Genomic DNA, 25,817 nt, shown 5'->3' with positions numbered 1-25,817 from the left:
GGAATCAGAAGCAAAAACCCAACCACTTTGTCACTTTATTAGTGGTGTTGAACACGTTAGCTTGATGACACAATGGTATTTAGATAAGGATATAACTGAGGGCGAAAAATATATTATTTTAAGTAAAATGATTATGTAAATATATATTTTTTTAACTTACATTTTAATGTAACAGCTTTCAAACATCGACCCCTCCTCTCACCCCAGCTCAGTTTAGGAAGCAAAGTGTCATCGAGCATCAACAACGCCAGTCTCTGTAACTGCATCTCTCTTCTTTGAATGGACAACTTAATTGAGATCTCTGCTATAATTGGTTGTTTCAAATGGCCATTAAAAAAAAAAATTGATCTTATGTATGAACTGGAGTGCTTTCACCTGTCACCCTCCATTTTTCAATAAAAACTTGAAGCAGCCAGTGCTGGAAATAGCAGAGCGGGACTGTAGTTAAATTCAGAGGTTAGGCAGGTATGGCTCACCTTGTTTTCTATTAAATGTACCTTTACCTTAGTTAACAATATGGAAGTCCGTATTTTTCTTTATTGGTTCACATGCGAACACCTGTAGATGCATATGTTTTACTGTCATGTTCATTTCTGATATCGCTGCTTCAGACTTCATTTATTTCTGTCAGCAGACAGCAGAATGTTTTTGTGTGACTAAGATTCACAAACACAAAGATGACCCACTTAAATTTATAAAACCAGGCAAGATAGAATTTATATATGTACTGTACTGCTACAATGTAAGCGTGATCTTTATTTAATGATATACACATGATTAAATCATATACAATAAAGGATAATGTTGCCAGTGCTTAAAATAGATATTAATGAAGCCTGGGCTAGCACTCCTTTAAAGGGGACGGAAGTGACAATGTTAACGTTAGTAAGAGATGGTTTACACTGTTTTCTTTCAGGTTTTCCTTTATCGATACAGACCACAGAGGTGAAGATTATGCCTATGTTTCCACACAAAGGGCACAAGCAGACAACTGTACAACACTGAGACCCTGGTTTTGCGAGTGCTGTAGGGCTGTGCAGAAACTCATACTCGTAATTGCCTTTTAAGAAGTATTTATCAGCAGGTATTCAACAAATCCGCTCACTAATGTGCTTATTTCAAAACAAGAAAAGCACTTATGCTAAAAGTTCTCAGTCTATTTGAACATATACCAAATATATATATATATATATATATATATATATATATATATATATATATATATATATATATATATATATATATATATATATATATATAAGAACAATAGTTAAGTATGATTTATGATGATTAATTTTATTTATATTCCTTCAGACGGGACAAAGTGTGTGACCTCAATGTTGTGACCAACATTGCTGATGTTCTTGTTCAGGGCTGATCCTGCTGCTCAGTTTCTCTTTCTGATCTGAAAAGATCATACCATCCAAGAAGTACTGAGCAGGTGCATATAGATGGTGTCTCTACTTATCTGCTGCAGCAATACGAAGGCTGTTTTCAAACTGTGGAAGTGTTAAACTCAGTCTTGTATGGAGTTTTGGTGACACATTGACCACATCCCCTTTCCTCTGTGTACACCTATGAAGTTCTTTTAAATCTTGTATCAGATTGCACACTTCCCCTCCAACCAACCCCTCCTCTCTCTCCATCCTCTCGTTTCTTGGTCTGTCTGTCTACACTCAGACAGTGCTGGGTTGCTGAGAGAGGTTGATGGCAGAAGAGGTGACCTATGCAGATATCAAATTCTCTAAAATCCCAGGAGAGGGGGGTACAGGAGCTCCCAATTCAGCAGCAGCCAGCACCCCTCCAACACACAGAGCAGGTATCATGAGTACTTCCATAAAGCCTCACATACTCTCTTTTCTAGTAGAAACTACTTGACTACTTAGTAATGAAGTACAGTAATGTGTTTTGTGGAATGCAATGATACCATATAACTTAACACTCAATAATAGATCATTTACTGAAATGAGAAAGCTTACATGGAGATTGCTTCATGGTATTTCATTTTGTTTTTCATGTGTTCACCTCTGATATCAACGCTCCATATTTCATCTATTTCTGGACTTTTTGTTTTTCTTCAAGGCTTAGAAAAACACCTACTTCTGAGTAATGCCATACAGCAATGTGTTTTGTGGAATAAGATAGTCTTGGAAGTCTTTTATTGTTGCAGAAACTCTTTTCTTGAGGTGAGATCTTGTGGCAGGGCAGAACTCTGTCCATGTAAAGTGTGTGTGGGAAAGTAAGGTTGTGCAGGGATGGGGTTAAATCTAAATCTAAATAAACGTGCGTCAGCATTTACTGCAGCTTCTGTCTCTCGGTCTAATTCCGTCCGGTAGCCAGCCTGGGCCGTGACACTATCCTGTCACAGATCTAGAAGTAATATTTCACCCAGTCATTCTGCATTGTTCTTTTTTCATTTTGTATGTGAAGACAGGGGTGCACCCAAAGTGTGCATAGTCAGTGAAACGTGTCTCTTGTTCTATCTCTCTTTCTTTCGCCTAGTTCCCCCAGTCCAGTCTAGTTCTCGTTCCAGCGTCATCATTGCTCTGGGAGTTGCAGTGTGTGTCTTGCTCTTAACAGTCATTGGCATGGGGATAGCAAGTAAGACAAAAGGTTTAAATGTTTTTGTTGATTTTAACTGAGATACTAATCTGCTGTCATACAATACAGTAACTCGCTTTAATGGTGGTTTACAATGTGATGCAGTCATGCATGATTAAAAATAGGTGGTTTCATTGAAGACTCAGCTATGCACCACTTCAGCTGTTCAATTTACAGAAAAAGGAAGTTTTCAAATGTCCATTTTTACACCTGTTGCCATGCAACGCTTCCTGCTGACAGTAAATCACATTTTTTTTATGGGCAACCTTTCAACTACAGAAATACATTTTACTGTTGCCATTATCAAGGAACTATTAAAATGTAATTAATAAACACAATTTTTACAAGGATGTTACCATCTGGTAAGCACCCAAGCCAGCAAAAACAGGAGCGGTCCATTCAAACATGTTCTTGGAACAAAGTAATACCTGATAACGTTAGGTTATTACCATAATCCTAGTTCCCTGGAAAGAGAATGACAACCATTACCAAATGGGAAAGAGCCTCTCTGACCATCAATCACTGGGCAAATATACAAAAGCTGCCCTGTCAGGGCCCTGCTGTGAGGGGGAAGTCTCTCCCACCTCCTGTTGAAGAGGAACATCCTCACAGTAACACATCGCCATTTTCTTTCGAAAACAGAGGTCAGCTGGGGACACGACCTCAAAGGGTAATGGTTGTCATTCTCTTTTCAGGGAACCAGGGTTATGGTAATAACCTAACGTTCCCTTTCAATTCGAATGACAACCATTACTGAATGGGGAAAGCTGTACCAAAGCTGTCGTGGCTCCAGAATACAGACTGTACAGCCCCCAGCGATAGTCTCAGAGCCCACGACACCTAACGGCATGCCGCCTACAACACTCTAGAGCCCAGAGAGGGTCTTGTTTGGTTTGTACCATCAAGGTGGTAAAAGCGCACAAATGTCTGACTACCTGTCCATGTACCAGCACTGCATAACTCATCTAAGGAGGCGCCCTGTAGGAAAGCCCACAAAGTTGCCCGGCCCCTGGTAGAATGGGCCGTAATGTCCCCCAGCAATGGGTAGTGAGTCTGTTCATACACCAAGTGTACCACATCTGTCACTCAGTGCGGTAGACGTTACTTCGATAGGGCCTGACCTCTAGAGCAGGACCCATAGCAGACAAACAGCTGGTTGGACTGTCTCCAGGACGCCATCCTATCCAAATAACAGCACAGAGCCCAAACTGGGCATAGCAAGTGTTGTCTACGGTCCTCCTCTGACTCGTGCGGAGGAGGTCTTAAAGTTTCCAAAACCATTGATTGGTTAATATGGAATGAGGATACCACCTTTAGCAAAAAGGATGGATTTGTTATTAATGTTACCCGCAAGTCAGTCCCAGTGAAAACCATACATGTGTCATCAATGGACAGCGCGTGGAGCTCAGTTATTCGTCTGGCAGACATAATGGCTATTAAAAATTCCACTTTCAATGAAACGGTGCAGTTCTGTTGACGCCATGGGTTCAAATGGGGCACCCATAAGGGCCTGCAGTACCAGTTCTAGATCCCACTTGGGGACCATATTTCCCTTCCACTGACCTCTTATTCCTCTCCCATTCCAGACCGCTCCCCAGCCCAGACTGGAGGCATCTGTAGTGATCACTTCCCTTCTGTGAGGGGATCCGAGGGGAGTTCCGAGGCACAGACTGCCTGGACGGAGCCACCACTCCAGTGTCTTCTGGCATTGTCTGGACACTCTCACCAGCCGGTACCGATCTCGGACCAGGTGTAACTTCAGCGTATTCACCCAGGCTTGAAGCGGGTGCATTCTCAGCAGCCCTAGTGGAAGGATTCTCGAGGCAGCTGCCATCAGCCCGAACAACCTTTGATATACTATGACCTGTAGGAGAGTGTCCTCTATGAATAGGGAGAATGTGGTCTCCAATGATCGAATCCTGTCTTCCGACAGTGAGATAAGCATGCTCACAGAGTTCAGTTTGATCCCCAAGAACACTGTGGACTGAGACAGTATGAAGTTGCTCTTCTGTTGATGTATTGAGAGCCCTAACTTCGCCACATGATCTCTGACCTGTTTTGTGTGCGCCTCTGCTCATGCTTTTGACTGCACGCAAACCAACCAAATACCCAGCAGCGTGAGTGGAGCCAGTGCTGCATCCATGCACTTTGAAAATGGGCTGGGCGAGTGACAGGCCAAATGGCAGCACACAAGAGTTCTTACTCATTGCTTTGAAAGGCGAAGCGCTGATATTCTCTGTGTGTGGGACGGATCAGGACGTAAAAATAGGCGTCTTGCAGGTCGATCAATGTGAACCAGTCGTTCGGTTGGATGGATTGGAGAATATGCTGTGCTGTCAACATGCTGAACTTCCTCTGCTTGAGGAACAAGTTGAGGACCCTAAGGTCCAGAATTGATCTGAAACCACCGTCCCTTTTGGGCACCAGGAAGTACCTGTAATAAAAAATGCTGAGGGCATTGTTTGAACTTGGCAATCTCTTGCTGAAGGAGTATCGCCCTCGCTGGTTCGACGGTGGTGAGGAGCATACTCTTGAAGGGTGGCGGACCTATGCGGAATTGTAGCGCGCATTGCCATGGGTCGTTGCCATTTGTCAGTCTGGTTGGGGGGGTTGGTGGCAGCCGGGGACCCTCAGGGGCAGTCTCCCTTGGGCTTGGGAGGGGGTGGGTCTTTCTTAGGCCTAGGCCTCATCTCCAGCCGGAGAACCGGTTACCCCTGGCCTGCAGTGGTCCCCTGCCTGCTTGCTGACTTTGAGGTGGAGGCTGGTGTTCAGACCCTTTTACCCCAACAGGCTGCAAATTCCACCTTGGGCGCTGACTGTAAGCCAGAAGGCACGAGAACTTTGAGGTGACCTCCCTGGCCTTGTGGGACCTCTCAAGGCTCACATCAATGGTTGCCCCAAAAGTCTGCCCCGGTGTAATGGTGGCATCCAGCAGTACTACCTTCTCGGTCTCCACGACCTTGGCTTGTGTCAGCCACAAATGCCGGCGAAAGGCCACCATTACTGCCTGCGACCTCCCTGATGCCTGACCTAACTCCCCCGTTAAGTTAGTCATCACCTTAGCCACCCCCTGGAGCTCCCCTGCATCTGCTTCTGTAGACCTCTCCGCCAACTGGTTTTGTAGAGTACCAGTATGGCCACGGCGTTCGCTGCTCGAACTGACAGCGCTGCTGACGCGTATGTCTTTTTTAACATCGCGTCTGTTGTCCTGCAGGGCTTAGACTGGCCGGTTAGGTCCTTACCCCCTTGGTAAAGGTGGAACTTTGTACCAGCACCATGAACATGTGCCCTATAGTGGAAAATGTGCCTAGGCCCAGCTTCTTGGGCTCCTGCAATCAGAAGCAGAGACTCTGCTGTTCTGGAGGCAGACGCTGTGTTGGAGTGTGCAGATGCTGGGTTGTCACAGGAGGAGCGCACCATGTCCAGGGAGTCCTGGCATAAGGGGGGGGCATGCTGTGTGTGTCCTTTCTGCTGGAGGAAGTGGTTTCCATCCTGTTCCGCCGGCCAGGGGACGTCTGTGGCTGCAGCTGCACGCTGCATTAGAGCCCAGAATTCCTCCCTCTGCGCTACGTGTGGCAAGGGCGGCAAGGTTATCCCCACTGTGGCCTGCCCAATGGAAGTGGCTGCATCTGAGACGTCTGAGCTGGATGCTGTGAAGGACAGCTCGCTGGTCTAGGGGGTCTAGGCAGAGGGGATGGGGAATGAGACTGTGGGGGCTGAGGCTGCCCGGTGGTAGGGGACAGCCTGCCCTGAGATTTTAATAGGGTCTCCAGCACTGTTTGCTGGGCCCTTACAGTCTCTGCCAGCTCCATGAAGCACCGTTCGGCTGAGCTTGGGCGCCTTCGAGGTGACTGCAATGGCAATAGTCTGCTCCTGCATGGAGAAGTGAAGCAGTGCCTGCGTGGCGACCTCCTGTCTCCTCGGGAAGGGAGAGCGATGCCTGCACGGTGACAGTCTGTCCCCTGGTGAGCGTCCCCTCGAGTGGTCCGCCTGGGCAGTGACCATCTCGACTCCACTTAGAGGTGCCTGCGCCTCTGTACTAGTGGTGGGGAAGGGGAGGGTGACCCAGTTGTGTGGGAGTGTGATCACTGCAGCGGGTTCTGGACGACCTCTGAGGAGACTCTTGGACCACTGAACTCATTCTCCCCTGGCTTGAGGAGAGATTCTGCTGGGGATAGGGCTGCTCTCCGTCGCTTAGTTCTCCTTGAAAACTTCTGTCATGGAGAGCAGTCCAGCTTACCTGCCAGTGCTTTGGCCGCGTGTTCCTGCCCTAGGCACCTGGCACAGAATCGATGTTCGTCCTGCCTGGGCAGCTTCGCCAAGCACTGGTCAAACTGGTGGAAGCCAGCAGAGGACCCAGTCGACTGTACCGACATGGTTTGCAGGTGACGCTGCTGCGCCTGATGAAGCAGCCTGTAGACACTCTCAAAACGATTCGCCAGTTCTGAATCAGTCGGTGCCATGCTCGGCATCGAGGCGGGCGTTGTAGGTGCTGAGTTCAGAGTCGAGACGGGCGTGGTTGGTACCAAGAGATTGGTGCCAAGTCGATGTAAACGGCTCCGAAGGAGTTCTCCAGTGCCGAATCAATCGGTGCTGGGAATGGCGCTGAGGAAAGCGCTGTCGGTGTTTGTTGATCGCTGTGACTGATTAAATCGGTGTAGAGGACGACGCTGCGAGCCCGCGGAGTGTCCTTACAGCACCACAGCAGCTCTCACACGGTGTATCAACTACACAAAGCCTCGTGTATTGAGAGAGTAAGAGGGGTCGAAACCAGCTCTAGCCAGAAACCTGACCAAGAATATAGCGAGAGCAGTCTTACCAATGCTCGAGAGCGTGATTTACCGTGGATTGTATTTTTTTTTATTTATTCAGATAAAACAAACATATCAGCCAAATTCGGTATGCGAAAGCAAAACTATCTACGACCTGTCTCAGTGATATGAGAGAAAAAATAGCGATGTGTTACTGTGAGGACATCCCTCTTCAACTGGAGGTAGAAGGGACTTCCCCCTCATAGCAGAGCCCTGATAGGGCAGCTTTTGTATATTTGCTCAGTGATTGACGGTCAGAGAGACCCTTTCCTATTTGGTAATGGTTGTCATTCGAATTGAAAGGGAATCAGAGTTTTCTGTGAATTTTAATTTAAACTGTTTAAATTACAGATTGATTCACCTTGTCAGTAATGTTTTCCTTTTCTTCGGATTTCTTTTTTTTTACTATACAGTAGACATTCTATGTTACTGTTCCGCATTTCCTTTAATATTGCTTCCTGATTGGTCGATGGAAGTCTGAGTCTGCGACTGATCTCCAGCACTGGTGAATCAATTACTTTTTATTTTTCAGTTCTGCTATGTCACAATCACAGTGAACCCGATGGCAGGAAACCACTTCAGCTGGACACCAGTGACTCCAGCAAGTACAAGAATGGCCTCAGGAAGATATTCTGTGTGGATCCTAACACTGGCAAGGAAGGTAAATCTCATTTAACATTTAGGTATGCCTAAAAATATATAACGTATTATTCCTGAATAGACACTATTCACTCTTCACTATTTTAATGAAAATCCCTCGAGTGCAGCAGTGCCCCTACAACATATTGCCCCTCTGAACATAGTTATTAGTGTAGTTAAAGATGAAAAACTGTAATTGATTGCCTTAAAGTCAGTCTTATGTATACAGTATTTCGTTTTTGTAAGCGACCACAAACATTAATAATATATTTAATACAGAAAGACAGGTATACAGTAATCAGAACCTAAATGTATCTGAATTATAAGAAGCTGAAGTCCACCCAGCTTAAGTTTTTCAATTTACTAAAGTATTTAAAGAATTACATTAGTTTTTTTTAAAGGACCTAAATATTATTATAAACATAATTTATTTTCAATACAGAAAGACAAGTCATTCCACCCCAATACCTAGTTTGTTTGTTTTAAAATTATGATACATTTAAAATGCAGAGACCCCAATGCCTGCCTCAGTGCACTCACAGGTACAGTAATATGCAATAATTATATAATGTAACACTTCTCTCACTTACCCCTACACAAATAGGCCTTGCACCTAACAGTAAGGGCCCTGGATTCTTATCTATTATCCCAGAACCAATGGTCCTTTTGTTTTTGCACACTGTTACCAGACAAACTATCACACTTACTTTTCTTATTTAGCGATGCCTCCACCTGATGGTCACGTGGTTCCCCTATTATTGGCACGCCTCCCCAGGAATTTATATTCAACATAACAAATGCAAATTAAGCATGAGCAATATACAACTAATAAAATCACACTCACACACAGTACTGGTTTTATATAAAACTAATGTTTATAAAGGGGATTCAAGTTGAACTAATATAATGAACTGCAGGTAAGTAAATTGTACATACAATATAAACAATGCCAACAACAAAATACTTTCCCCAAAATGTAACTTATTTTAAGTCACTAAACAGTCAGTTGTATTTAACTCAAAAGGTACTCTTCTGATACATTCATGTCAAAATAAACGCTAGTGTAACACACATGTAGACAGACGAACAACCAAACACTGTTGCAGGCCTGAATCGTGGCTCGGGTACGTTGTGGCCTAAAAATAAAACAAAATGGCCCCTTTACAAGCTTTATTGAACGCACAGTTACGCTTGCTATTTTAAAAGAAACGCTTGGTTGAAATGCTCACAATTCCTAAAGGCTTCTCCCAGTTGCAGCTCTCGGTTATTTGCGGTCTCTGCATCACGGCAAACCTCTGTCGCTTAAGTCTACCTCGCTCTCTCTGTCTCTCTCTATCTGGAAACGTGGTCCTTCCCAAACACTGTCCAGCCGCTTGTCAATTGCTTCGTTTATTTTACGATCTAGTCATTGTCTCTTTACTTTCATTTCAAGCACGTATTAACAGTGCTTGAACTTAAATTTTGCAATTCAATATGTTGTTTTAACAATACTGTATATACCAATACCTAAAGAAAGTAACTCGTAATGACAAACCTACGCTGCTTAAAATAAAACACGAGCTTGGTACGTGAACTCAAAAGAAATAAAAGCAGAAGTAACAGAATACTCTTCTGAAACTGGTTTAAACTAAAGTACTGCCTACTAAAGTTTATAAGAATTTCCTGACTTAAGAAATCCTCACTTTTACTCTGTTGAATCACTTACTCTATACTGCTCTATTCTACCTCCCGTTTTTAATTTTTCAGACTCCCTTTTTTTTTTTTTTTTTTTTTTTTTTTTTAAACTTTTCCCTGAGACTCCCTCCCACTCTTGCAGGGACGATTTCTATTGGCTCTCGGGAGATCAGTTTAACACACGACGCCTCGTTGGCCATGAGAACACCTCTTCTCCCTCCGAGTCTACTCTGCTGCAAAACAGGTCCTAAAGCCATCCAAAATTGTCTATACGGAATTTCTGTATATACGTTAGTAGCATTTTACCACTGGGCTATATATATATATATATATATATATATATATATATATATATATATATATATTCATAAATATGAGACTAGGGTGTGTGAACTATGCATCAGCAGCAGTGTCACTTACAACAATGTCTCACCTGAAAGACGAAGCACAAGGAGGTTAAGTGACTTGCTTTGGGTCACACAGTGAGTCAGTGGCTGAGCTGGAGTTTGAACTGGAGACCTGCCGGTTATAAGCCTGTTTCTTGAACCACTGAACTACACAGATTCCAGTAGCACTGACTGTACCTGCAGGAAGAACATCCTGCGCTGGAGTTTCTTTTGCCAGCCTTTGTTTTATGTTGCTTCTACTGCATGCATTGTAGCCAGTGGTTAATTTGTACAGAGAGAGGTTCCCGGGCGCAAGCAGTGACAACTAAATAATGCTGACATGGATCTTTCTCAACAAGCTCTCTCAGGTGATCAACAGAACTCACTGCTGTGTGGCAAACGACATAACAAGCCAGTTTAAGCTCTGTTTGGCGCATGGCTGTACAAGTTTTAGACTCAATAAATTCAATATCTGTTATCATGGACCAAAAATGCTGTGCACTGTTCTTGTGTTTGGCTGTGCTCATATGATGTGGATCTCAATACCAATTTTGTCTTCTGCTGTAAATGAGCTCCTGTATATGCAGGAAAGGTTTTAATTCCGTTAATATTCAATTCCTCTCATATACCAAAATGTCTGTGTTAGATGCTGTCATCGGGCGTACAAACGACGGTTTCATTTGCACAAATTGTGATATTGCCGATCGCTTGGATATTGCGGGTGATGAGATATTAGAAGACGGTGCTTAAGATGATGATGATAATAATAATAATAATAATAATAATAATAATAATAATAATAATACATTTTATTAACAACACATTTATAATAAAGTATCTATTTTCATTATTGCTTAGATGGATAACAAAAGACAATGTTTACTTATGTTGGGGTTTAGAAGATGCAGGAAGAGCTTCGCTATCTGCTTTTCTTTCTTGCTTATTCCAATTATCTCAATACCAGTAACAGATACTTCACTAATTAGACAATTTTGTTCCTCATTTGAGGTCTTTTTCATCTCCCTTCTTTTCCCTTATTTTAATTTTGTTCTACTAGTTAGCTCTATCTTTTTTTTTTTTTCTTATTTCAGGTACCGTTGTCTGTTCCAACACTACAGCATTTACTGCATCTATGACTTCGTTAGTTAAACCTTCAGACAACTTGCCAAATAAAACAGATTTGTGTTGTTCATCATTTCTATAATTATATCAATTTATTCTTTGGCAAAATTAGTTTTCCTTTGCACCTCTGCCATTGTGTGTGTAATTACCTAATCAGTCACTGGGTTTTAAAGTGGATTACCGAGTGTGACATGAAATGACGATGCGGTGACGTCAGGCCAGAAGGAGGAACAGAAAACAAACCGGGTTACTGTAGTGGAAAAGACACAGCGCGTGCCATTTATTAAAAATAAAAATAAATAAAATATGTAAACAAATAAACTGCTCACAGAGCGAAATAAAAGATTTAAACAAAATAATCACGAATACAAAAGGAAAATGATAACCTGCAGGTCAGGCTGGGCAATGCCCTTCATTGAACCTATACGTTTAGTTTTTAAATTTATTTTTCCTCTCGCTCTCCCGTTCTCAACTTCCCGAACACACAACCCCAAGTGACTGCTTCATGCATCTATATATATACAATTGTGCTGGGATTCAATTACCAAATAATTATTCACTTGAATCCCAGAACGTGAACTAATCTGTGCACTCCCATGCTCACATATCAATACCCACTTAAATATGCACGTGGTGTGAGTTGTGCCATCCTCATGTCTAAATACAATTTACACTTTATAACACTCGTGCTCATAACCCATATTTATATCCTGTGTATTTTATGCATAAACACCAACATTAACACATAATAAACACTAATAAACACAAAGGGACGGGACACTCCACCACACCATGTTACTGATTTTCTTTTTGCGCAGATTGCTAAATAGTGATAGCATGTGACAGCACTTGCGAAGTACTTTATGAAACACACACAACGACGCCCTTTGCATCCACACAACCGCATCGCAGGACTTTTATGAAATGGGCCCCTGGTTCTTTATTTCAAGCCTTTTTTCAGAAGGGCCTGGAATAGCTTTAATTACACTGTGTAACAATTTTTTGTTGTTGTTGTTGTTTATGTTCCTAGGTAGTAAGTGTTATTTCCTAATTGCTTATGCCTCAAAAGTATAGAACATGGCTATTATTCCCCACAAACTTTGCTTTTGTGACCAGGACAGTGATATTTCAAAATATCACTATTTCCAATGGGAAAATGGGCAAATGTGTGTCTTTTCATTCACATAAAGTCAGAAAAAAACAACATATGAATCCAAATTAACATGTATATATACTAAAGTAATACAAAAATGACTACAAAAGATTTAGAAGTGAGTAGTTTTTTGAGATTTACAATTATACTGTAAATACAGTATAATTGTAAATCTCGAAAAACTACTTACTTCTAAATCTTTTGTAGTCATCTTTCTATTACTTTAGTATAAAAACATGTTAATTTGGATTCATATGTTGTTTTTTTCTGACTTTATGTGAACAAAAAGACACACATTTTCCCATTGGAAATAGTGATATTTTGAAATATCACTGTCCTGGTCACAAAAGCAAAGTTTGTGGGGAATAATAGCCATTTTCTATACTTTTGAGGCATAAGGAATTAGGAAATAACACTTACTACCCAGGAACAAAAATTGTGTTACATAGTGTTATCTCCTCTCTCCCCCTCTTCCCTCCTGTTCTCGCTTCCATCTGCCCGCTTCTCTCTCTCTCTCATATTCCCACTCCACTCTTGCTACACTTGTTCGCTTCTGTCTCTTTGTCCCTAACCACCTATATTAATTCCCACCTACTGACCCAACCCTATGACGGACGCCATTCTAACCCAATCACATCAGCCACCAGGCTAACCACACCCCTGCTCAGCCTAAAGTGGCAGTAAATCAACCCAATGCGCTTCTTTAGTGTGTCGTCACATCCGCTGCTAGGTGGTTCTAAACAAGCAGGCGAGACGAAATGCTTTTGTGCATTTTAGAACCTCCGTAAATTAAATAGTGTAAGTCTTTTTTTTTTTTTTTTATATAAATTAAAAAAAGAGTAAACACCATGGTCTAGTGTTGTGCTGCAGACTGCAAACACCATTCAGAAACTCTCCGAGAAAGATAAAATTGGTCGATTTTATGTGTTGCTGACCCTAAAAACAACTACTACGAGTGCTGGAAGCTCCAGCACCGTATTTGTTTATTTACGATTATTTTGTGTTGGTGACTTGTTTTTGTTTATTATTTTATTTTGCTCTGTGAGCATTGTTTTTGTCCATACCTTTTCTTTTATTTATGTGTTTTAAATAAACACGGTGCCACCGCACCTTTGCACCTCAGTACCTGCCTGCTTGTCTGTGTGTGTCTCTCTTGCCTGACGTCACCACACAGCCATCCGTGTCACAGAACCGAATAACGAAATATAAACAGGGGCTTATTTAGCAAATAAACTGAGGAATGTCCTTTTCTTTACAGCAGAGCTTTGTGAATTGTGTCCGGAAGGGTGGAAGAAGGGATATAATGGAAGCTGCTACTTCATTTCCACACAGTATAATTCTTGGAACTCTGCTAGTGAGTCCTGTTCAAAACTCGGGGCTCACCTTGCTGTGATTGAGGACAAGGAAGAACTGGTAAGGTCTATGGGTATCTTTGTAAATACAGACACTTATAATATTGACCCGTAAAACAGTCAACATGTTCTCTATCACAGGGGTGGACAAAGTCGGTACTTCCAGTCCAGGTCTTTGTTCCAACCACATCCCAGTGGCAAAGTGCCTGCCCCTGTGTGTATTTTGTGTTGTATGTTGTGCGTTCGGTGAGTGGAGAATGGGATTGGAGATGGAGGTAATAATTAAATAATAACGTAAAGTAAATCATAAATTCAGCTCACCGTGTTTGTCTGTGTAGTTCATTTTTGTTTGTCTCTTTGTTTTGACTTCCAGTGCCATGTCCTGTTTTTGTCCAGTTTTATAATAATAAACCGTGCAGCAGCACATCCATTTACCATTTCTTCTCTCAGTACTGTGTGTTTCTTCTGGTCTGACGTCCCCACTACAGCAGTCTTTGTCACAATCTCTCATTATTAAATTGAACATGTTAAACCCCTGACCTGGTCCAAAAGCACCTAATCATGGAATTGTACCTCTCAAACCTGGAATGGAACAGCACTGCAAGATCGGAGTTGCCTGTCCCTGGTCTAGCCAATGGACTGGAAAACAGGTAGCTTGTTAGTAGGGATCTACTCAATTCGCGATTTCGTTGAAACCGTGAAATACAGGATTGTCTGTGAAATTAACCTTCAAAATATTGTTCAAAATAAAATGTGAATTACTGATAAAATAGCAGGTCAGTGTGATCCAAAAATGCTTTACTGCCTTCTTTATGTGGCCATGTGATAATTAAATCCAATCACTGGCTTGCTGAATGAGTGTCCGTCTACTTTGTGTATGACGTAGCGTTACAGTACATGCGACATCAGTTTTGTTGAACTAAAACATATCGAAGGCGACATTACTTAAAATAAGCAGAATATGACGGACAAATTCAAAAAATCTGAATACATTTCAGCTAAGGAACGTGTGAAGTGGTTCCCGACAGGAACCTTACGTGCAATCGGCGGTAAATTGTTTTGTTCATATTGCTATGTGACTATAGATTATTCAAGAAAAAACACGATCGATTGACATATTGCTTCAGAATAGCATATCAGACGTAAATCTACTGCAAAAGCTACTGCCCAAAATAAAAAGCAAGCGACAGTTACATCAATGTTTAAAAGAGCAACTGAAAGCAGTTCAGCAAGAAGAGAAGAAACGTTCAAGCTAGTGGAGGCCTTCACTGCTGCCAACATAACCTTTGGAAAAAATGGATAATCCGAATCGGTAGATTATTACCATAATCCTGGTTCCCTGAAAGAGAATGACAATCATTACAGAATGGTTAGAGCCTATCTGACCGTCAATCTCTGAGCAAATATACAAAAGCTGCCCTAACCAGGCCTGCTGAGGGGGAAGTTAAGCCCACCTCCTGCTGAAGAGGGACATCCTCACAGTAGCACATCGTCATTTTCTTTCGAAATCAGAGGTCAGCTGGGGACACAACCTCGAAGGGTAATGGTTGTCATTCTCTTTCAGGGAACCAGGGTAATGGTAATAACCTAATGTTTCCCTTCAATTCAAATGACAACCATTACCAAATGGGAAAGCCCACATGACGCCTAAGGGCATGCTGCCTGCAAAACTTTAGAGCCCAGAGAGGGTCTCGTTCGGTTTGTCACATCAAGGTGGTAAAAATGCACAAATGTCTGACTACCTGTCCATGTAGCAGCATTGCATAACTGTCATGCTGATGCGCTGGGGATCCACGCTGGGGATCCACACTGGGTTGATCCCCGGAGCCAGCATTTCAGCCGTTGTGTGTGCTGATGCGTTGGGGAGGCAAAAATGAGCTGATCCCTGGAGCCAGCATTACATTTCAGCAATCAACACCAGACAGAAGGATATCTACATCATCAGATGGAAAACAATGCAAATGGATGGAGATGCAGATGGATCACATTAGTTTACTGCAAAGCTATGTCTTAGTTGGTGCTTATCTTGGAGAGAGCCGAGTTCAAATCAACATGAAGTTCAACATCTACTCTCATGTAATGGAAATAATCTAAGGAGGCTCCATGAAGGAAAGACCACGAAGTTGCCTGGCCCCTGGTAGACTGGGCCATAATGTTCCCTGGTAACGGGGAGTCCGTCTGTTCATACGCCAAGCGTATCGCATCTGTCACCCAGTGCGTTAAACGTTGCTTCAGTAGGGCCTGACCTCTAGAGCGGGACCTGTAGCAGACAAAAACAGCTGGTTGGACTGTCTCCAGGACGCCATCCTATCCAAATAACAGCACAGAGCCCGAACTGGGCATAGCAAGTGTTGTCTATGGTCCTCCTCTGACTTGTGCGGGGGAGGTCTGAAAGTTTCCTAAACCACTGATTGGTTAATATGGAATGAGGATACCACCTTTGGCAAAAAGGATGGATTTGTTCTTAATGTTACCCGCGAGTCACTTCCAGTGAAAGCCATACATGTGTCTGGACCAGCACATGTTTGTGCGATAATTGCTGCTGAAAATGTAATAACGCCAGACTCACTGCTTGCAGCTCTTGCGTATTTCTGTGCGCTTGCTGCCAATGTCTTCCACTGACCTCTTATTCCTCTCCCATTCCAGACCACTCCCCAGCCCAGACTGGAGACGTCTGTAGTGATCACTTCCTTTCTATGAGGGGATCCGAGGGGAGATCCGAGGCGCAGATTGCCGGGAAAGAGCCATCACTCCAGTGTCTTCTGGCATTGTCTGGACACTCGCACCAGCCCGTACCAATCTCGGACTGGGTGCACCTTGAGCGTATTCACCCAGGCTTGAAGCGGACGCATTCTCAGCAGCCCTAGTGGAAGGATTCTCAAGGCGGCTGCCATCAGCCCGAACAACCTTTGATATAGTTTGACCTGTAGGAGAGCGTCCTCTCTGAATAGGGAGAGTGTGGTCTCCAATGACCGAATCCTGTCTTCTGACAGTGAGGCAAGCATGCTCACAGAGTTCAGTTTGATCCCCATAAACACTTTGGACCGAGACAGTACAAAGTTGCCCCAACTTCGCCACATGATCTATGACGCGTTTTGTGTGTGCGCAAATCAACCAATCGTCCAGATAGTTTAGGATCCGAATATCCATTAGCCTGAGTGGAGCCAGTGCTGCATCCATGCACTTTGAAAATGTGCTGGGCGCCAGCGTGAGGCCAAATGGCAACACACAGAATTCGTATGCGTTGCCTTGAAAGGCGAAGCGCAGATATTTTCTGTGTGCGGGAAGAATTGGGACGTGAAAGTAGGCATCTTGCAGGTCGATCGATGTGAACCAGTCGCCCGGTTGGACGGACTGGAGGATACGCTGTGCTGTCAACATTTTGAACTTCCTCTGTTTGTGGAACAAGTTGAGGATCCTGAGGTCCAGAATTTGTCTGAAACCGCCATCCCTTTTAGGCACCAGGAAGTACCTGGAGTAAAAACCGCTGAGGGCATCGTTTGGACTTATCAAGCGTACAGCGTTCTTCCTTCGAAAATTGGCGATCTCCTGTTGAAGGAGTATCGCCCTCTCTGGTTTGACGGTGGTGAGGAGCACACCCTTGAAGGATGACAGACCTATGCGGAAATGTAAAGCAAATCCGTGTCTCATTGTCGATAGCACCCAGGAGTCCTGGGTGCAGCCTTGCCATGGGTCTGTGTAGCCCTCACCTGCAGCCTCTCTGCCAACTGATTCTGGTAAAGCACCAGTATGGCCATGGCATTTGCTGCTCGGGCCGACAGTACTGCTGATGCATAAGCTTTTTTGAGCCTGGTATCTGTCATTCTACAAGGCTTGGACGGACAGGTTGGGTCTTTATCCCCCTTGGTGAAGGTGAAGGACAGCTCATCTGGGCTAGGGGGCCTAGACAGAGGAGATGGGGACGAGACTGTGGGGGCTGGAGCTGCCCGGTGGTAGGGGGCAGCCTGCCCTGAGATTTCAATAGGGTTTCCAGCATGGTCTGCTGAGACCTTACAGTTTCTGCAAGCTCCAGTCCCCTGGTGAGGGTCCCCTAGAGTGGTACAGCCTCGGCGGTGACCATCTCACCTCCCTTGAGAGGTGTCTGCACCTCTGTACCGGTGGTGCAGTAGGGGAGGGTGACCCACATGAGCGTGAGCGCTCCCTGGTCACTGTAGCAGGGGGTGTCCTGGATGACCTCTGCGGAGGTTCTTGGACCACTGATCTCATTCTTCCCTGGTTGGAGGAGAGAGACTCTGCTGGGGATAGAGCTGCTCTCCGTTGCTTAGTTCTGCTCGAGAACTTCCGATATGGAGAGCAGTCCAGCTCACCTGCCAGTGACATGGCTGCATGTTCCAGCCCTAGGCACCTGGCGCAGGATCGATGTTCGTCCTGCCTGGGCAGCTTAGCTGAGCACCAGCTGAAGAATCAGTCAACTGCACTGACAGTTTGCAGTTTTTTTTTTTTTTTTTTTTAAACTGCTGTGCTCAATAAGCAGCCTGCAGATTCTTTTTTTTTTTTTTTTTAAACGATCAGTCTGTGCCGAGATCAGCGTCGAGGTGCGCGCTGTCGGCGCCGAGGTCGACGTCGAAATGTGCGCTGTCAGTGCTGAGTGGGCGGAGCTGAGTCAGTTGGCGCCGATGTTGATGCCGACGTGTAGCGTGGTCGGAGCCGGGCTATAGACGGTCTCGAAGCTACTCCCAGGTGCCGAATCAATCGGAGCCGGAAACGGCACCGAGAAAAGCGCTGTCAATGCCGGGTTTGCATCCTCAACCTATGATTCCCTTTCAATTCGAAAATAACCATCAAGGATGGGAACAGTGTACCCAAGCCATCGCGAGGGAGAAAGCACGACAGCAGAACAGCCTTACGTTATAATGCAACTGCATAGGCATCCAGCTACGCATGTGTGGAGCAACGCCTCAGCATCTATGACACCTGTCCGAAGGTAGAATTGTAACCACCAAAAATAGAAGTCACTCTACGTGTCCGTATTGTGCAGCATGAGTGAGTCTAACACAGATGCTCCAAATGATGGAGCAGAGGAACCCAGCACATTCAATCTGTAGAACCTCGTAAATGTATGTGGTGTAGTCCAACTGGTGACAGCGCAAATCTCTGACACAGGCACACCTCTGAAGAGGGCCCAGGAAGTCACCATTCCCCTAGTGGAATGCACCTTCAAGTGTCCTGGCGGCAGAAGGTCTGCAGATTCATATGCTAACTTAATAGCATCCACTATCCAATGGGAAATACGTTGCTTTGATAATGCTTGCCCCATGGTCTTAGAACCATGACACACAAATAACTGCTGTGTCTGCCTCACGCCTCATGTACGATCAATATAACACCGTAATGCCTGCATTGGGCATTTTTCCCTTCATCTAAAAGATTCTGAAGGAACTGTGGTATTACTGCTATCGGGCACGATGTTGGGTCATAGACCCCCCGCCAGACATAAATCTTGAAACAATTGCCACTTGTACGTATACCCGGACCTAGTAGAGGGCGCTCCCACACTCTGAATGGTCGAAATAACTGCTGTCAACAGTCCTAAGGCGGACTGTCGTTCCCGTTCAGGGGCCAAACCCATAGCTGCATCAGCTCAGGGCTCGGATGCCATAGCCCCCCCTGGGCTTGGGATAAGAGGTCCACTCTCAGAGGGACTTCCCTCGGGCGACCATGCGAGAGCTGCACCAGGTTCGACAACCATATTCTCGGAGGCCAGCGAGGGGCGACCAGAATCACTGTTGCTCGCTCTACCCTGACCTTCTCCAAGAAGTATCGGGAGGAAAGTCATACAGGGGCCCTGGCGACTATTCGTGGTGCCAGTGCATCGACTCCTGAGAGGCTGTCAAGATCCTTCACCGAGAACCACAGCGGGCAGTGCATGGATGCTCGCAATGCAAAGAGATCCACCTGCTCTCTGCCGAACCATTCCCAAATGCGCGTAACCACTTGAGGGTGAAGGCGCCATTCCATCTGGAGAGGAGATCCGCTGCATGATTGTCCTGGCCCGGCAAATAGACTGCCCGGAGGGAGGTTAGATGAGTACCTCTGCTATTCTTTTTTTTTTTTTTTATAACAGATCAAAAAACACGACAACAACCAAAATATATACAATATTAATAAAATATTAATATGTAAAAAAGATGGACGACCTAAGGCCAATACTTCGGATAGAAACATTAGAAGAGCAAGCGTTGAAAAGTGAAAAATAATATAGTTTTAATCGCTCAGCAAGCTAACACTGAATCAAGTCAGGGAAGGGGCAGTAGCCAGCTTCCCAAGCTTAAAGCTAAAGTGAGTACAACAGTGTAATACATGGGTAAAAGTGATTCTCAGAGAGAAAAATACTTATGTGCTTATACCTACCTGGCTGAAAGCAAAGGAGAATGTGATGCTGCATGCACTGGGTATTCTAAGCCGACAGGGGGGCGGGCTTAGACGTCAGTGCATGCACCAGCCTATCGGCAGCTTTGACATAAGCTCAGCTAAATCCTACCGCCTGGGGGCGATATCCCATCCTTGATGGTTATTTTTAAATTGAAAGGGAACTATATACTCCACATTTTATTTGTATCTGGCACCTGACCGTGTTTTTAACAGCCTGTTCAGCTTGAGTCTGTAAATTTCTCAACTGTAGTGCAAGTCACAGAAAAGGCTGTTGTAAACTATGGCTTAGAATTCAACAAGGTCTCTGCATTTACCTCTGACAATGCGATGTACTCAGCATTTTCTGATGTGCTGCATGGAGTGATGCCGAATGCAATTCACCTTACCTGCAATGCACATATTCTTTCCTTGGCTGGTGATGTCTGGTGTACAAGTTTCCCTGATGTGGATATCCTGGTTTCTTCTTTTTTAAAAAATAAAAACATTTAAGCATTGTCCAAGTCGTAAATTACAATACCGGGAGTCAATTGCCAATCAAAGTGACAAAGTTCCTGTAGCAGTGTCACTTCCACCAGAACCAGTGATTTCGAGGTGGAATTCGTGGTTTAATGCAGTGAGTTACCATGCAAAGAATAAACAGTACAACCAGCAATTTGTTTGTGACGAGCTTGAAGTCACACCAGGTACACAGTCTTTGCTTAAAATCCGTGCTCTTTTAAAACTGACATTGCTGACCAAGTGAAATTCAGGCATCTTTTCTGTGTTTTGACGGCAATCTACTTAAAGCAATACCTGGATGGCAGAAAGAATATGACTACGAACGTGCTGCGTACTTGAACTATGTCAAAGAATTGCTGATGCCAGTAAAAGTGACTGAATTTTGTGACTCGCTTTCTAATGGCTTTCCGAAAAAAAAAAAAAAAACACACAAAAAAACCCCAACAAAACATGATCTGTTAATATAACTAAGAATATCCCTTTGTGAGCGTTGTTATCGGTGTTCTCAGCCTCTTTCGCGTGACACATTGTTCAATAAACTTGTCTGTATCTCTACAGGAAGTCATATACAGTGCTGCAAGAAGAGGTTACCGTTACTGGATTGGACTCAGTAGAAGAGAAGAGGGAGACTGGAAATGGTGTTGGATTGATAACACTCAGCTTGATAAGAAGTAAGTCTCCCATCTCAGTTATTTGTGTTTTTATTATTGCTACAGGAACCTCAATGAACGACATTGTGAATTTCTCAAATGAAAAACGTTAGCAGCTTCTTCTAACATTCAGTGTGGTTTCTAAACTGCTGGTGCTAATGTGTTCTTTCATTGTTTCTGACAGGGTTTCATTTACACCAATCCAAAACCAGCATTGTGGATACATGTCCTATGGTTCTTTATATCCAGGGGAATGTCAAACACTTAATCAGTGGATCTGTGAGCAGGAGGCTGTGCGTGTTTGAGTGGATCCACAGACTCGTCAGGAACAAAGAAGATATTACTTCATCCGGCTTAAAAAAAAAAAAAAACCCTAAATGAATTAACGAAATGACCCAACCAAATTGTATATACGTGGATACTGTATAGGTATATTCAAGGGTTTGTATTCAAAATTATATTTAGAACATTACGAAAATAAATCTATTATTTCCATTAGTGCAAACGAGGCGGTTTACCAGAAGTTAATTGTATCTTTTTTATGTTTTATATTTATCATACCATTTTCCCAAAACAATATTATCATATTAAAAGTGTGTCTTTCATTGAATTGTTCTAATGGTGAAGCTTATCTACTTTTTAATAGTTAGTATGAGGTTTGCTTTACATTGAATATGGATTATACATATTGTGATAAAGCCCCTTAGTGTCAGGTTAGGTCCGGGACTTCACCACTGTTTTATGTGCCAATCAACTAGGGATTCGAAACGGAACCGGAACGATAAATGAAAAAAACAAACAAACAAACAAACAAACAAAAACGCAAACTTTTCATGAAACAGAAACAAGAAACTTAATGAAATTATTTATTACGTTCTGGAACGAAAACGATATTCAACATTTTGTTGATCGTTTAGTAGCGTTTTTTTCCGTTCCTTTCATCAGTATGTTCTCTTTGTATGTCTGGTCCTATGGAGTAATAGCGCCTCCAAAGTAAGAAGGAATGAAAACACACACAATTCTTAACAAGAATACATACCGTACTAATACGGACAGACAGAAAGAAGTGACCTGACATGCAGAGCATGCAGGTGCTGAAAGTCAAAAACAAAATAAAAAGGCTACGAATTTTTAACTACTGATTCCGGGAAAGCGGCAATGCCAGCTTTCAGCACAAAGGGCAGGGTAACTAGCAGTAGCTTATGCTGCACTTTTTATAAGAAGACAGGGCTCAATGCACTACAGAGTTCTTACCTTACCAGTGTGAGAAGCGAAAGAGGGTGATTCTTCCCCTGCGTGACGGTTAAGTAACCTTGGGAGGCGGGACCGAGGATGTCAATGGGGGGAAGGGGGCCAATCGGCAGCTTTGACATAGGAGCTCAGTGACACCTACCAGTAGGCAGGAGTGTAACCCATAACCATGTTTGGTGGACATCTTCGAATTGAAAGGGAACACCACTTTTTTGCTGTGTATTCCTTACTGCATTAATCGGTGGTCACCTTTACATTAAATGCACAGGCGACGGGAGCGGTTCCTGCACCAATACCCCGCACACACACTTAATTAAAAAAAAAATGAAGACCTATGAACACCAATATAATAGCCTACTTGGCTAGAAAAAATAAATAAATGAAATGTAATTTAATTTCGTTCGAACCGTTCGGAACTGGAACGGAAAAGAATCCAGTTCGAATCCCTGCAATCAACATGTTATAGTCACCAAGTATATTTTAAGCATGTACGTGCACTTTTATTAAACACAAAAGAAAAAAACAAACACCTAGTGCTTCTTGGGCCATAAACTTAACAATTGTTTCCCTACCCTAATGGAAAAAAAACACATGCAGTTAACATGTGAACCACATGTTATCATATGTGTTTTTGATGTTTTCATATGTGTTAACATGTGATCACATATAAATTACACATTTTTTCAACAAATCCACATGATAACCACATGTGGTTGGTGAATATTTACCAATCTCATGTGGTTGGCTGGTACAACATGTGAATATTTATCAGTCTCATGTGGTTGGCAGGTATAACACGTACATTTACCTCATGTGATTGTAGGATTTAGATATGAAACACATCAAAACAACATGGGTTCCTTCTTCAACATGAAAGGCAAGCAGAGGTACCTGTGTAACAATTATTAATGTAATAATGGTCAATAATGTAATAATTGTTTGCCTATAATGTAATAATCACCCAATAATGTAATAACTAAATTGATAATATAATAAAAATCTCTGCCGGATAATGTAATCATTCTTCATTGATAACGTAATAACTCTGCCTGCATGATAATATAATACCCTGATAATATAATACCGTGCCAACCGATAATGTAATAACTGGCATATCGGAGCTATGAAGTATACTAAGTAATTTATTAAATTATCAGTTAGAAGGGTATTACCTTATCATGCAGAAATGTTCGTTTATTGCTGGTATCTTAAATATTGTTTTTAAGTCGTTCACGCCGTTGTTATCGATGGTTGTCCATTGTAAACGCACATGATATTAAAAAATAGTGAACCACCAGCTATACCGCAAATTAGATAACGATTGAGAGCGAACAGCCAATCAGCTTCCATCTAGCGGGCTTCTATTTTACATAGATGCAAGCTGGAACGCTGGAGTGCCTTCTAAATATTATAGGCTGAAGCAGTTTTGAGTGAGGGCGGATATTTATTGATTTAAATATTAGTTTGTGCTCCCATTGGCTAGAAAGCCTGCAGTGTTTTCGGCAAAGTGCGTGATCGATAGTTGGAAGTTTGTCTGGTTGTTGGGAAGTTTGTCAGGTGAATTGGAAAATTGCAGGTGCGTATAGCCTTTCGTATTAATGAATTGACAAAATAATTAATTAATTATTAGGTGAATTAACAAATACGTTTTCGAATTACTGTATGAATTGACAAATTTATGGACGAATTGCTGGACAAATTGACCAACAAATTGACAAATCCACGAATTAACAAATAAATTGACAAACAAATTGACAAACTAACGGCCAGATAGTTTTGGCACAAATGGCGCTCCATGTGACTGGTAGAACACGGATTACTCAACACTAAGATGCCCAAAGACGGATGGCGGCTTATGCAGTGAGTGATAAGGAACGTTGTATCACAGTGACCTTATTGTGTTGTATAGTTTAATTAGTACTTGAATTGTAATTAATTAAAAAAAAAAAATTGTTTGTTTGTTTTAAAATATGGCTTTGTTAAATGTCTTTATTTAGCTACTTCACTTCATACTTTTAGCTGTATAAAAATGGCAAAAAAGAATTTTAAGAAATTTAAGCAGCCTCAGTTTGTATTTATTTAATTCAAGCAGGGCCTAAACAAAGTTTATCAGAATGACAACTGTCATTTTGAGATAATACAATCATATGAATATCTTCGTAGGATAGGAAATTCAAGTGGGGGTTTAAATGTTTACTCCAGTCACCAAACAACAAACAAACAAACAAAAAAAAAAACAATTACATTTTTACAACATATATATTAAATCAATTTATTCAGGGATTATTTTGCTTGGCGGATCTCGATTTTAAACATACCTAAATTACCCATTGACGCGGATTAATTTAAAAACCTGTCATGCCATTTGCAAACATCATTTTAGATATAACTTTGAGGTGCCACGCTGTGCTGCCCCATGGTCCAAACGGTAATACAGTGCTTGTTTTACGTAACTCTAAAATGGCTGAAATTATTTTATATAGACGAGTTCGTTGTTGGCGCACCTCAGTGTTGGAGGTAAACCTGCTGCTGCCAAGCCTAATAGTTTGTGGCAAATAAAAATATATACAGTACTTCAGCATTTCCCTGGCTCTTGCCCCACGGTGTCATTATTATTATATTTCTTAGCAGACGCCTTTATACATGGCGACTTAAAAATGTTACAAGATATCACATTATTTTTTACATACAGTTACCCATTTATACAGCCGGGTATATTTTAAAAAATAAATAAATAAATAAATCGTTTGTGCAGCTGGAGCAGTAGAAAAGTCACTTGCACAATCCCATCATGCCTGCTGTCCATGTAATTAATCCTAAATACAGAAGCAACTGAGACAGACTGCTGCATTTATGAGGTTTTTTTTTTTTTTAAAGTGCACCATAAATTCAAAAGAATATACTATATTAAACTTGTTTCCTTTTTCAGATTATGTGAAGACCAAATTTGTGCCCGTTGAAGATGTTGCTATTAAAGCCTATTAAAACCTATTAAACGGGGTTGGTTTTAACTTTTAAAATGCTACTGCAGAATTCAAGAATTTCTGTTGCAGAAATCATGGACCCTTGCCGCAGAATTTTGGAAAATGTGCAGCGTTTTTCACAGGGGACTAATTGAAAGAAGATTTTATATTTCAAGCATTGTAGGATTGTATCCAGTACAATGTATTTCAATTCCACATTTTGCATTCTAGCTTTTTATTGTAATGCTCAGCTAACATATTCATGCATTAAAATAATGTGTGTGAGTTTGTTGTGCCCAGTCTTGTGATGTGAAAGTTCAGGTG

General features: G+C 42.6%; 1 protein-coding gene across 4 annotated transcripts; it reads left to right on the top strand.

Moving 5' to 3' along the window:
• The first annotated feature begins 1,681 nt into the window (after positions 1-1,681).
• LOC121325377 (natural killer cells antigen CD94-like) lies at positions 1,682-24,695 on the top strand. 4 transcript variants are annotated; one of them, XM_041267823.1, is made up of 6 exons: positions 1,682-1,819; positions 2,503-2,601; positions 7,945-8,073; positions 13,645-13,799; positions 21,188-21,300; positions 21,464-24,695. In XM_041267823.1, exons 1-6 carry the CDS (start codon positions 1,708-1,710, stop codon positions 21,582-21,584), a joined length of 729 nt encoding a protein of 242 aa, XP_041123757.1. In that variant the 5' UTR covers positions 1,682-1,707; the 3' UTR covers positions 21,585-24,695. The 4 variants fall into 4 exon arrangements, 2 of the variants coding, with proteins under 2 accessions (XP_041123757.1, XP_041123758.1); XM_041267824.1 differs by lacking the exon at positions 2,503-2,601; XR_005951331.1 differs by lacking the exons at positions 1,682-1,819; positions 2,503-2,601; positions 7,945-8,073 and adding an exon at positions 13,100-13,184.
• Positions 24,696-25,817: the final 1,122 nt, after the last annotated feature.

This window comes from Polyodon spathula, chromosome 13 (genome assembly GCF_017654505.1).
Source record: "Polyodon spathula isolate WHYD16114869_AA chromosome 13, ASM1765450v1, whole genome shotgun sequence".
Taxonomy (NCBI): domain Eukaryota; kingdom Metazoa; phylum Chordata; class Actinopteri; order Acipenseriformes; family Polyodontidae; genus Polyodon; species Polyodon spathula.
This window is presented reverse-complemented; position numbering and strand designations above follow the sequence as displayed.

Coding starts and splice junctions, on each gene's coding strand:
- LOC121325377 (XM_041267823.1), top strand. CDS start 1,708: ATGGCAGAAGAGGTGACCTATGCAGATATCAAATTCTCTAAAATCCCA. Junction 8,074..13,644: donor TCCTAACACTGGCAAGGAAG/GTAAATCTCATT, acceptor TTTTCTTTACAG/CAGAGCTTTGTGAATTGTGT. Junction 13,800..21,187: donor TTGAGGACAAGGAAGAACTG/GTAAGGTCTATG, acceptor GTATCTCTACAG/GAAGTCATATACAGTGCTGC.